The sequence below is a fragment of the Pundamilia nyererei genome, unplaced genomic scaffold (genome assembly GCF_000239375.1).
Source record: "Pundamilia nyererei isolate P.nyererei 1_Seehausen unplaced genomic scaffold, PunNye1.0 scaffold00002, whole genome shotgun sequence".
Classification (NCBI taxonomy): domain Eukaryota; kingdom Metazoa; phylum Chordata; class Actinopteri; order Cichliformes; family Cichlidae; genus Pundamilia; species Pundamilia nyererei.
Window position 1 is genome coordinate 1,811,614 of NW_005187403.1, and position 13,655 is coordinate 1,825,268.

At 39.2% G+C, this 13,655-nt stretch overlaps 1 protein-coding gene across 2 annotated transcripts in view; it reads left to right on the plus strand.

Moving 5' to 3' along the window:
• pde8b (phosphodiesterase 8B) overlaps nt 1–13,655 on the plus strand; it is a 45,672-nt gene that overhangs the window by 23,438 nt on the left and 8,579 nt on the right. For both annotated transcript variants that reach the window (XM_005720100.2, XM_005720101.1), the window contains exons 9-21: nt 50–138; nt 222–276; nt 3,874–3,925; nt 4,936–5,013; nt 5,705–5,781; nt 6,378–6,542; nt 8,005–8,050; nt 8,788–8,917; nt 9,100–9,298; nt 9,984–10,201; nt 10,334–10,472; nt 11,120–11,287; nt 11,482–11,611. In XM_005720100.2, the coding sequence (XP_005720157.1) occupies nt 50–138; nt 222–276; nt 3,874–3,925; nt 4,936–5,013; nt 5,705–5,781; nt 6,378–6,542; nt 8,005–8,050; nt 8,788–8,917; nt 9,100–9,298; nt 9,984–10,201; nt 10,334–10,472; nt 11,120–11,287; nt 11,482–11,611 (1,546 nt within the window). The remainder of the gene's footprint in view (nt 1–49; nt 139–221; nt 277–3,873; nt 3,926–4,935; nt 5,014–5,704; nt 5,782–6,377; nt 6,543–8,004; nt 8,051–8,787; nt 8,918–9,099; nt 9,299–9,983; nt 10,202–10,333; nt 10,473–11,119; nt 11,288–11,481; nt 11,612–13,655) is intronic.

Below are 13,655 nucleotides of genomic sequence, written 5' to 3' on the forward strand. Positions count from 1 at the left end.
GTGAGATCTGACAGCATTTCATACCCTGACTGGCCTGTCGTCTCTGAAGGAATGGCAGGGCATTTATTATGCCAGAAAGAAATCAGGGGACAGTATACAACAGCATGTGAGGATAACACCAGTCATCGGCCAAGGAGGGTAAGCCAAGTTAAACAAGCGAACGTTGTTAGAAAGAAACAGCTCCTAGAAAGAAATCTCTGATTCCTGTCCTCTTCCCACAGGAAAATTCGACATTTTGTAGCCATCAAGAGACCGCATATTGACAACAACAATCAGGTTGGTGAAATGATCATCTGATCGTTTACTCTGAAAAGTTTCCTTCCACCCAAGGCAGGGACAATCATTTCCATCAGTTTGTCACTAACACTGCAAAAAAGAAATACCAATCTGAATTTTAGTATGAGTGAGGCATGGCTAATTCTTTAATAATACTGTACCTAGTGTAGAAGCTAATTGTACAAACCTTGGCAAAGGAGAGGTCATTATACAAGGAGTGAAACAGGAGCTTCAGCAATAACAACTAGAAGTTAAAGGTTTTAATCAAATATTTACTCATTCAGGTACTTAAGGATTCTAACGTGGGACTCTCTGTCTTTGCTTACTTGGGGTTTTGGTTGGGTTTTGCTATAGCCACATCTTTAAATGATTCGGTTCTAATATATTTATGTAGTGCCAAATCACAATAACAACCACCTATGAGCAAGCAATTGGCAACAGTGGGAAGAAAAACTCCCTTGTAACAGGAAGAAACCTCCCAACAGAACCAGACTCAGAAAGCGGCAGCTATCTGCCGCAACCAAGTTGGGGGTGAGGAGACAAGAACAATTTCAACAACAAAGTCACATTGTTGAAAAAAAAAATCATATTCTTGTGTTTGGTTATTACCCATCCCTAAATGAAAAATATTCAGCTCCTACGTGCAGGTGCTTGTAGTTAAAAACAAAAGAAGAAGAAGAAGAAAACGGGCAGCTACAAAATATTATTTGTGTTGTGGAGCTTAAACAAATGTCAAACTATCAACAGCGCTAATGCTGCAGTGCTTTTTGGCCCAATCAAGTCTGGTGATGAAATATACCACTGAGTCCAAACTGCACTTAGTCACTGATTGCAAACTCTGCTGGCAGTTACATCTATATAAATGCGTCAAATGATCTGTAGGCTAAAGTGTCAGATTTACTTCAATACCTCAACAAAACATGTGGGCTCACAGGCTTCCAGCACTATTGAGCACCATGCACAGCTACTCTGAAGCAGGTGCCGCTACGCTCAGCTGGGTTCTCAGCCAATAACGTCATACTATGCTAAGCTACAACTAAGCACCAGGATCTCCCACTAAGGCCTAAGGAAGGCGAGCAGCCAGGCACCAAGGCTATTTATACCCTGGGCAAAGCTGCACAGGCACTAGGTTTAGCTCATTGCTCTCTTTCATCGTGTGTGCATAAGGTGAGTCAGCCACTGACATTTGACTGCCAAAGCCAAATGGCACTCATTCCTGCTTGTCAGGGCTGGGAATCCTTAGGCATGGCAGCGACTGATCCGATTCTAGTTATCCCCCACAACCTAAAATGTGCAGTGTCAAACTGGATGGTATTATCACAGTGTCATTTCTAGATTTTATTCATTTTTTACCACAAATTACCATAGGGAATTGATGCAAAGAAGCAACAAAGGTTTAGCATTTGATGGCTCTCCAGAACTAAATCATGACCCGAGGCATGTAGTACATCTTCACTGAGATTATCTATTTGACAACCCAAGGCCACGAAGGCCATTTCAGGATACCATTTATGTGACATTGGATCCTCGCTTAAGATCTTTTCCTCTGAGCACTTAAAGCCCCACATTACTCCTCATCTTTTCCCACCCAGATGTTTGGCTGTAGACCATGGTTTCCGTTTCATTGTGTTGTTTAGTTAGCACTCCAGACTTACAGCAGGTTTTGGGTCAGTTTTGTTTGTCTTTCCCCTCATTATAATCTCAACTATTACAAGCTTTAGCCAAGCCAATTTAAAAGATGTTTAGATGTCTGCTTGTGCTTTGCAGCCCAAGAAGAACATTAAATTGTAGCCAGTTAAATCTGGAAACTTTGCATGTCATTAGACATGTTTACACTGTCTTAATCCTATTTACTCAGTATGAGACACACTCAATGCCTAATACTTTATACCCCCTTTGCTTAAAACTTTAAGCAAAGGGGGTATAAAGAAAGACCAACTAGCCAATTCTATGAGATTGAAATGGATTTTAAAAATGACATGTAGCTGAAGTGTTCAAGGGATAGTTTTCATTGCTCCATAGCGAAATTACACGTTCCTAAATATGTAAAAATGATTTACAGTTATAGACAGTGTTTGTATACATGCATAAATGATTGCATAAACATGCAGGTTGCGCTGTCAGCAAGTTGCATAGGTGCAGTGAGTCACTGGGTAAGGAAAATCTTCTTAACCTGATTAGAGGCTCTACCCATCCGAAGAACCTGAGTGTGACTAACAGGATGTACCATGCAAATTGTTACCTATATAAATATGCTGTATTAAATATATGCATGCAAACACACATATATATTGAGAGAGAGGCAGACACAGCAAACAAGTTTAAAATACACAAAAGCTCATAGCCATGAGTTCTGCCTTTCCAAACATTTGTGAAAGAATGGGGCATTCTAAAAGGTTCACTGAATCACGTGTAGTAGTTACTGTAATAGAATGTGACAATGGTACTGGGTCAGTTCATGAAATTCCTTCCTTCCTAGATATTCCATAATCAACCTTAAGAGACATTATTGCAAAGTGGAAACATTTGGGAACCACAGCACCTGAGCCACAAAGTAGCAGACCATGTAAAGTTGCTGAGTGCAAAGAAGTGCACAGCGAAAAAAAGTTTTCCATCGGTGTGCAGACTTCAGACTCCTTTAACATCAGCATGAAAACCGTGTACCAAGAGCTTCAGGGCATGAGCAGGGAACTCCCACACGTGACCTTAGCACAAAAAAGAAAATAACAGAATAAGCTGCTTAGCATTGGCAGAGGACATTTTGCAAGTTCTTAATGGGCACAACCCACGTAATCAACTCTGTTGCTCCACCCACAGATGTGTTTTACTTACAAGGAAATAAAATTTATTCCCAAGAAGCACTCTTACAATAAAGAAATAATCCACCAAACACAAATTTCTTAACTTTTAAAAAAATAAATGAATCTATGATTTAGTGCATTGAAATGTATGTTACCATTAGCTTGACTCATAAGAATTGTATAAATATCACTATATAAAGAATCAAACGCAATTAGCATACTGCTAGTGTCACTGCGCTTGAGCCTATAGTGTGTGTTAACATGCTAAGTAGTTACTAGTTTTTAGTCTTTGAATTAAGAAGTGCTATGTCACTGACACAGAGACAGGGTGGGTTTATATTTATTAAGATCTTGTCCTGCAGACATACATTTTATGATATGCCATTTTTATATACTACATAAATCCATTCTGATCAAACACGTTGGTAACACACTGGATCACTTTGCAGGCTATCCACTTTACTTACTTAACGACTTTAATACTGTATTCATAGTCATACTGAATTCTCCAGTCATACATAGGTTGTATTCACAATGCTCTGTTATAGTAATACAAACCTGTATATTCCTTGCAGTTCCTTTGCCTAAATCAATAATTTTTATAGACTGCTATATCTTAACAATGATACAGAAGGCTGAAATAAGATTGGAACAAATTCTTAAAAATATACAGAATGTTAAAATAAATCCAGCATTTTGCTTTAGCCCCAAATGCGTCTGATTATATCCATCACAGTAAATGCATATCCACAGTGCACACCTAAATTTTAATCATCTCTTGCTCTCTGTCCACCAGCTCCACAAGTTCAACAAGGAGGAGAGATACAGCGGGGAACATTCTCACTCAGGTATCTTACAACATTTTTTTTCCTTTTACAGTTCCTTTATCTCTTAATTGCAGAGGTGTATTTTATGGTTCTCGCAAGTAGAACTAATAGATAAATATAGAATGATATGGAATTATTTTCGGATAGGCTCTATTTGGAGAAGGTAAATTATAGAGTTCATCCACAATGGTCTGACAATGAGAAAATAGGATGGATCATCTCAAACTGGTTTCTTGAATATGACAGCGGGCTGTACTCAAATGCATAAGGCATTGTAACCTTGGTTCTCTGAGTGAGAGAATGTCACTTATTCTGAGTGGAGAGATAGTCTCGATATGATAGAGAACTCCCGTTTTACATCATGGATGTGTAGCCAACAAACATAAAGCAAATGCATGTGAAGCCGAATTTTTGAGGACTGTTTTCTGCACCTTGTCGAATCTTTGTCACAAAGAATTAAAGCAGTTCTGAAGGAAAAAGGGGATCCTACCCAGTACTAGTAAAGTGTATCTAGTAAAGTGGCTGTTAAGTGTATTAAATTAAATTAAATCAAATCAAGCAGCTAAAGCAAAAGTATTATCTATGCAGAATATATAAATGACACTGTTGGTTTAATAATTTTTGGTTCATTAATGTGTATTTCATTTTAATGTTGCACATGTAGATGATTTAAAGTACTTATTAACTGCTGGGTAACCTTATTTCCAGTATTTAAGACTGCAGACTGTTACGTAGCTTTAGCTTTAAAATAAATGTGATGGAGTATAAAGTAAAACACTGTAAATGCAATGGAGTTGAAGCAGAATGCTGAATAACAGTGAACTTTAAACAAGCTACAAGTACATTAAAACTGTACTCGAGCTAAGTCCTTGAGTAAATCTACTTTGTTAAATTCCGCTGTCCTATCCATGCTCTCTTTAAATGTCAGTGGATATTGTAAGGGGGTCACCAAAGTAAACAAGTCCACGTTTGTTATTATTCTCAAAGATGAAATTACTTGATAGTATTACATGCATTACTTCCATCCGCAGAGTGCTATTCTCTACGACACCGAGACAGAAGAAAAGATTCGATGGACGACCGATCGGTGAGCTCCCGTAGTAGTGACGGTAAGGATATTTAAAATGTGTTTTATATTTTTGAGCCTCTGTTTAAATTGGTACAACTCCAGTTTGCGCCACTCCAAAAGCACAACCAGACATCTAAACATATTTTCAATTGGCTTGGCTAAAGCTGATAACAGTTAAGATTATAATGAGGAGAAGATAAACAAAACAGGCCCCAATCCTGATGTACAGCAAGTGTGGAGCCCTAACTAAACAACACAATGTAACGGGAGCCATGGTCTACAGCTAAATATCTGAAGAAGATGTTTGAACACAAAACAACCGTAGGAGATTGAACATAATAAAAAAAATGTGAATAAAGCAAAGGAGAACACAAAATAGGAGTGGGTAAAGAAAGAATGAAGGAATGATTGGAGATAGCGAATGAGAGAGTGAGTCAGACTGTGTTATGGTAGGTGCTTGAACTAAAGAGATCGTACAGAGAGATGTTGAGGGCTGATAACATGCATGCCTCCCGCTTCCACTCACTTTGACGCAGCTGCTATTTTAAGTTATCTCAGCTGCATGCTGCTTCTCCTCTGCTCACCCTCAAAATATTTTCTCTTGCTCTTTTTTATCTCTTTCATTCATGAGCATTTTGATGAAAGCCAAAATCGTGTTATTATTACTGATAATCCACAAGCCATAATATAGTGATCACAATACCAATACCATAATGTTTTCTACATTGCAGCTCCCAGTTTACAAAATCGAAGATACTCTTCTGTGGCCAGGATTCATTCTATGACCATTGAGGCTCCGATAACAAAGGTATGCTGCTTTAAGCAGTGGAGTTAATCATTTACAGTAAAATAAACCTTAAATGTACCAAAGCAAATGCTATGTAAAAATGACCAGAAGTCACAACTTGCACTGTGTTTTTATCCTTCGATGCCAGAGACAATATGTTTGTGGGTTGTCTGTCCAGCTCTCAGCATGTACGTTCATCCATCTGTTTTGGGGGGGGGGGGTGTTTCATTACAAGAAGTCACAATGACTCAACAAAGAACTTAGAAGACTTAACCTGTTAAAGGTCACTGAAGCTCCGAAAACACTTTTTTCCTTGGTTATAACTCTTTAAATTTCATACTCTTTTGATGACAGCATTGTACACAAATAAAATGAAACATCCGTTTGTGAAAAAGTAAAATAGTGGCATTTTATTTCCAAAGTCAGCTTTATTGTGACTTCATAATGTTTTTCACTGTTGTGGCTGTTGTCCAAGTAACTCAGGAACAAACTGGAAGTGTTTGGACACATTTATAATATCTAACATATCAAGCATTTAGTAGCTTGAGGGACCACCTTTCACAGCAATAACAGGAAGTGCTAACTGCTAACTGGCTACTCTTTTCCCTCATTCCCAGGTAATAAACATCATCAATGCAGCTCAGGAGAGCAGTCCAGTAACGGTAGCCGAAGCTCTGGACCGTGTGTTGGAGATCCTGAGGACCACTGAGCTCTACTCCCCTCAGCTTGCCTCCAAAGAAGATGACCCACACACAAGCGACCTGGTTGGCGGGCTTATGAGTGTAAGAATTAGTTAGTATACGTACTTAAATATTGGTTCGTAAGTTGAGATGCCTGAAACACTTTATAAGGAGACATATGAAACAGGCTGTTTTTAATCACAGTGTAAAACTGTTACCTCATGCATATAAAATATAAAAAGGTATTTTCATTCAGCCGAGAAATGTTTGCCTTCAGCAATCACGCTTGTGTTTTTGTACTGCCAACAGTTTTTATTTAATTTGAATTTGTTGAATAAGCCCAACTATGAGGTGAGTCACTGCACGCATACATTTCTGTTTTGAAAGCAAGTTTTAGGTTCCAGCAGCAATATTATAGACCGCTGATGCAGTCTATCAGTCAAATTGTTTAATGTATGATTTTTCTCCGCAGTATAGATCTGCTGTGTTTTCTAGTAACTACCAAAAGTACATCAATTCAGTGACAATGTGATGGTAAAGGAGATACCAGCTCTACTTTTCTCCTCCCATTGTTATGGTTCAGGCTCATCCTTCAGGCTCATCTTGTATTCATCTCTCCAAAGAAGTTTTTTCAAAACAGGCTCTTTCTGACAAAGTCTTATCTGGCCTTCTTGTTCTTGAAAGTAACCAGTGGTTTGCACCTTGTTGTAAACACTGTATGTCCGTTTATGAAGGCGTCTCTTGATTAAAGTCTTTGAGTCTTGACAAAAGTCTTCTTGTCAAGAGGTTTGGCTTAACCAAGAACATAATTCTTTAATTATCCCCTTTAGTTGTCTTTTAGTGTTGCTGTGCATTCATTCTTTTAAAAAATATACCAGATTGTTGATTTGGCCACATCAAAATCTCTCTGATGGGTTTATTTTAGTTCCACTGCTTAATTATGGCCTCCTTCACTTGCATCAATATCTCTGTGGACCTTATAGTTAAGAGTTCCAGTGCAAAGACACCAAATGCAAGTTCAACACTCAAAATCAGCTTCAGAAAGTGCCTTTCTGATGATGGGGTACTGTATATAAAAATATCTAAACTAAACAGTTAATGCAGTACTTTTAAACTCCATTGGTTAAAGCGCTGCACTGAATTACAATAATTGAAACACACTTTTAATGGTATACAGAGGCACAACTACAAAAGAAACTCTGCAAAATAAAGTTTTAAAAAGCCTTCTCTCCTTGGAAGTTTTACTTGTTTCACCATCTCTGTGAGGAGTGGCTCACTTTTGGAAGCAGACTCGAGTGGTCAGTTAGAGAACAGCAGTTTTCTTGTCTTCCATGTTGGGTTTATTTTGATGCTTAGTTAATTCACCAACTCTCCCCAATAAATGCATCTTTCACTCCAGTTTGTTGCACTGTGTGTGCAAGTTGAAATATTGAGCAAGGCTGCCACATTATTTGTTTTGGGGTTCTAATGGAATAGTCAGATGTTAAGAATAATAGGCTCACTGTCTGTCTCAAGAAACAAAATCATTTTCAAAAAATCATTTTCTTCATTTTTTCCCCTCCAGGATGGGCTGCGCAGACTCTCTGGGAATGAATATGTTTTCTGCAAAAGTAAGTTTTAATGCACTGTAATATCAATGGCAACAATGAAAAAGAAACAGAGAGGAATACAGTGGGTACTATTGCGCACTGGTGTGTTTTCATGAGTGAATATCCACAACAAGGGGGTGAAAAATCAATATATATTGCACAATAATCCTGTGCATTATGTAAATATTTCAATGTATGTATAAATATATTGGCAACACCGGGGCAATAACTTCATAGTAGCTAGCTGTTAATGAAGCATTAGGTTAAAAACATGTGGGACTAGAGATATGTTTGGGTGTTGCCTTTTGGGTGTTGAATGTGGTCTGTTGTCTTGATGGAATCTCTTGAATAAATATTAAGTTTGAAGTTGTTGTTGGCAGGATGAAAGAGTCGCAATGTTCTTGTAACATTGTAGAGTGTGTATTTTTCCATCTCAGTTTATTACATAACCCCATTATAATGACTACAGTCACAAGAGCACTTAACTGAGAGATGACCCAAAGCAAGAGTCAATTTTCTGAGATATGGTCTAATTTGTCATTATGTTGAAAGCTGCGTCTTTGTAAGTGTAACTGCAACACCACCGGTGCTCCTTCACTTCTGTAAATAATTTTATTGCACACTGTATTGCTACCACAGTCTTTACATTTTCAGAACAATTAGCTATAGCTATTGGTATAAATATTACAGAGCCAACACAGGTACAATAGTTCGTTGGTCTTTTTATGGTGACGTTTTTATGTGTGTGTGTCTATTAGACATGAGTCAGAGCCAGCTGGCTATCCCAGTCACTTTGAATGATGTTCCTCCAAACATCGCTGAGATGCTGAATGATGAGGAGTGCTGGGAATTCAACATCCTGGAGCTGGAGGCAGCTACACACAAAAGGTACAAAGATGATTTAATCCAGAGAGTCCAAACAATATCAAATTCCTTGGATTCGAAAAAGCTACGTATGCTTATTGGCTTCAATTCATTTCGTTATCCAGTAGTGATCTGTTTTGCTGCATTTTTCTTACTTTAACCTGTTCCACGCATATTCATCCAGTCCTTTGTGTGATCCCCTGCAGACCACTGACATACCTAGGCCTGAAGATTTGCACAAGTTTTGGAGTGTGTGAGTTCTTAAACTGCTCGGAGGCTACACTGCGCTCCTGGCTGCAGCTCATTGAGGCCAGCTACCACTCCTCTAACTCCTACCACAATTCCACACACGCTGCAGATGTGCTGCACGCTACAGCCTACTTCCTACGCAAAGAGAGAGTCAAGGTTAGAAGAAAAGCACACATATAAACTGAGTGAGCGGCACATGAGAATGATAAATCTAAAACAGGAGATACTAAATAATATATACACATTTAATGAATTGTATATTTTGGTTTATTAAGGAAAATATACCAAAAATATACCCAAAAAAAACATGTTATGCTAATAACAAAAAAATGTAATGATACTGTTGATAGAAGATGTTGTTTGCTTGTGCAGATTATTTAAAAAAAACTCTAGATATGTTTGCATACCAGCATTTATTAAAAGGAACACAAGCAAAAGATCTGAATACGATTCATTGTACAATCCCAATTCCAAAAAAGCTGGGATACACATACAGATTAACTGGAATAGGACTGGGCGTCTCTGTTCACGGCACCCCTTGTGTTCTAAAACCAGATAAGCAGCAGAAAATGATGGTGGATGGATTTAAATTCACTTTTTTATTTTATTTGCAATTGCAACTGAAAAAAGCCTCATATAGCATCGTGCAATACAGATATAGTATTCATTATGAAGATTAAATAAAATCCATCCATCCATCATTTTCTGCTACTGGCTTTGGAACACGAGGGGAGCAATCTAAACAGAGATGCCAGGACCTATTCCAGCAAGCTCTTGCATCCATATATATGCAGAGCAGTCCAGTACTGATGTGGCCTTTTGTTTCCACTGTTTTCTTCAGAGCAGTCTGGACCAGCTGGATGAGGTGGCAGCACTGATAGCCGCAGCAGTCCACGATGTGGACCACCCAGGCAGGACCAACTCCTTCTTGTGTAATGCAGGTAGTGAACTGGCCATACTCTACAATGACACGGCCGTTCTGGAGAGCCACCACGCAGCCCTCGCCTTCCAGCTCACTGTCCGTGACAGCAAGAGCAACATTTTCAAGAACATCGACAGGTCAGTAGAAGCAGCACACCTGCTTTTTTTTTCCTTTTTGTTTTCTTCTTAGTCACAGCTGATTTACATTAGCATGCAGCAACAATGCAGAATGTGAATAGATGCTGATTTTATTTTACCCTTTGCATACAGGACTCAGTTCCGAACGCTGCGACAGGCCATCATAGACATGGTGCTGGCCACAGAGATGACCAGACACTTTGAGCACGTCAGCAAATTTGTGAACAGTATCAACAAGCCAATGGCTGCCATAGAGGAGAACAGCACGAGTGTAAGTGTCAGATAGCTTCAGAGACACTCAGTAAGAGCAAATAATAAGGTGTATACATTTTGGAAAAATACTGAATGTAATAAACTTTTTAAAAGAAAGAATTATTAATTGTTGTAATTAATTGTTTTATCTCGACTAATAGATATGTGTTAACCCCATAAAGCCTGAAATATGAACTCATTGTAGCCAAAATGTTCTAATCTTTGAAACTGGAGTGTTTATTGAAGGACAAGAAATGAAATATCAATTTTAAATTTGATTAGTTTTAATTTGTATCATTCTTTTGCTGCAAAAACTCCCAAAACCTCATGCATTGAATACTGGAGGGGGAAACTGTGACTGAGATTAAAATTTGATTAACTGCTCAGCAGTAGTTTGCTTAGTCTGCCGAAGGATGAAGGCCTGGGGAGAAAAAGAGCAACACTTCCTGTTTGGTTTTCTTTTCTTTTTCTTTCTTTTTTTGCAAACAATACAAATGGTTCCACATTAGCTCTTTCCAGGAAACGTCCCAGGAAGTTATTAGAAATCAGAGTTACAAAACAGATATGTGATGAGACTATATGTCTCAGTATATGTGTTTGTGTGTCTTATGTCCTTCATTTTTCTGGATGTCCCAGATGGTTATATCTGCTGTGTCTTTCCCACAGAGCGTGAACAGTGACTGTGAGGGTCAGGCCAACATCAGAAACTCTCCAGAGAATCGTCTGCTGATAAAGAGGATGCTGATCAAGTGTGCAGATGTGGCAAACCCCTGCAGACCACTCGAGCTCTGCATCGAGTGGGCTGGACGGATCTCTGAGGAGTACTTTGCACAGGTGTGGGAGCATCAGTAAAACAGCTTAGTTTAATAGCGGGTTTAAAGCTTAGAACAGAATCATTACTGTGAAGATAGTTAACTGTTCATTTAATTTTATTTGTTTTTGCTTAATCACTTTGCATACTTTATTAGATAAATGGCCTCCTGCCGTCTAAGCTCCCTGTTTATTGAATTATGTGTGTTTCCCTGCAGACAGATGAGGAGAAGAGACAAGGGCTGCCAGTGGTGATGCCCGTTTTCGACAGGAACACCTGCAGTGTCCCCAAATCTCAGATTTCCTTCATAGACTACTTCATCACTGATATGTTTGACGCCTGGGATGGTAAGAGCAAAAAATTCAACTGTGTTCTGTGTTTCTCTCTCAGGGGTGGTTTTCCACACAGTCTTCTTAGTCATTTTCTTCTTTGTTTCCATTTCAATAGAGTGGAGTATTATATTTACACACATATTAAGTCTGACTGTGCAGCTAAAAGGTCAGGATCATAAATCATAGATTGGGACTTGCTGCTTAACAAGTTTAAATGTTTACTTTCACAGAACAAAAGTAACTGTTGTTCTATAAGAAGCCATTTGCTTGCTAAGGATTCCTCTAATGCTTTCACTCAGACCATTTCCCAAATGATCTTTCACATCTTTTCTCTTGAAGTGATAATTGTTTCACATTCTACATGTGACTGCAATCTTTACTAAATGTCCTAAAGTTACCAGCCTGCTTCTGTTAGTCCAAGCAGTCTTGTTCTCTTGTTTCTAAATACATCTGTGGATGTGAGATTGATAAAAAAGAAAATGCATTCCCGACAACACTGTCATCAACAGAAACTGGTGAGATTTGCTCAGATTGCAAAATAAAGACTGTGACAAAGTCAAAAACTAGTAATATAAGCTGGACAGTTGCTGACTGGTTCATAGACCACCATTTAAAATGTCACAAAACGGCCGGAGGCCGAGTACCAAAAATCAAACCCACGTGCAGAAAACCCAAAGCGGAGGCTGAGGAAAGGGTTTAACAAAGGTTTATCAACTAGCACAAAAATGACATTTACGATAGTACCTGACTTAAGGCTTGACACATGGGGCGTGAGGGTCTTGGTCAGGGGAGAGGGATAAGCAAGGGGACAGGTCCAAGAAAGCAACAGCAGCTGGCTGGTGATTAGGTACGTATGTGCAGGTGGGAGATGGAAGCGTTGAAGGAGAGGTGGTGCGGTCCAGGTGGGTTTGGTGGTGTGTGGCAGCTGTCCTGAGTGGTGAAGGTCCCGAGGTGGTGCAAGGGCAGGAGGGCAGGCAGGTGAGGCAAGGAGATGATTCTGAAAGCAGGCGGGTTAACCAGATTTCCAAGATGAGTGGTTCAGTGTGCTGGAATTTCCTGGAGTAAATAGGGTAGTTGACGAACTAGTGAGGAAGCAGTGTCAGCAAGCAGCTTAAATCTCCAACCTGATTGCCTCAATCAGCTTCAGGTGAGGGAGGCTGTAGGCCCTGCCCATGGGTGGATACCAGGGAGGTCCAGACCTTCAGGAATTTTACAGCCACACACCCAGACCATGACATAAAAGGTTTTTTTTTCTTTTGTTTGTTCATTTTTGGGATGCCAGAAAAGGCCAGATTTGAGTGAAAGAATAGAAAGCTGCATCCATAAATCAGCTTGATATTAACTGGAACACTAAATTTGGCGACTGAAAATCCTAAACTGTAAATTTATATACCAAACAAGACAAAACAGCAACCACCTGTCACTCAAAGCCAAGCCCCTAATAACTTGCAATAAATCACAACAACAGTTGCCTGAAGGTGCTTTGAATGAATCAAATAATAATACAAAACTTTGAGCCTGCAAGGCTTCGACTTGACAGCGTTATCGTTAACTCGGTTTCCCTGGGTCTTTTCCCGTGTGTTATGAATAAATCTTATTTTTTTTGTACAGGTACTGGTTTTATTTTGTTGTATTTATCCGCGACACCTTAAAGGCCGGTCCGTGAAAATACTGTCGGACATAAACCGGTCCGTGGTCAATAGGATGCAACGCCTCCGCAAAACAACTTCTGGTAACATAGAGGTCCATGGGAAAACAGCCCTCTGCTCTCCTGTGCTGTGATCTCAGTAGACACTTTCCTAATAACTTTGTGTGGTCAGTCACAAGTGTCAGGTCATGTTGAAATAAAACATATACATTTTCTTAAATATGATTATTATTAGGAAATACTGTGGCTCAGGATTCTAAAACAGGAAAAATTTAATTTTTCTGGATCAGAAAAAGGAGAATTATCCAGGTTATGCTAACAACGGATCAATCACAAATTGATAGCCAGTGAGTGTGCAGGGTCCTGCAGTTATCCTTTTCCAAAACAGCAAGACTGCAGTGGCTCGGCTCA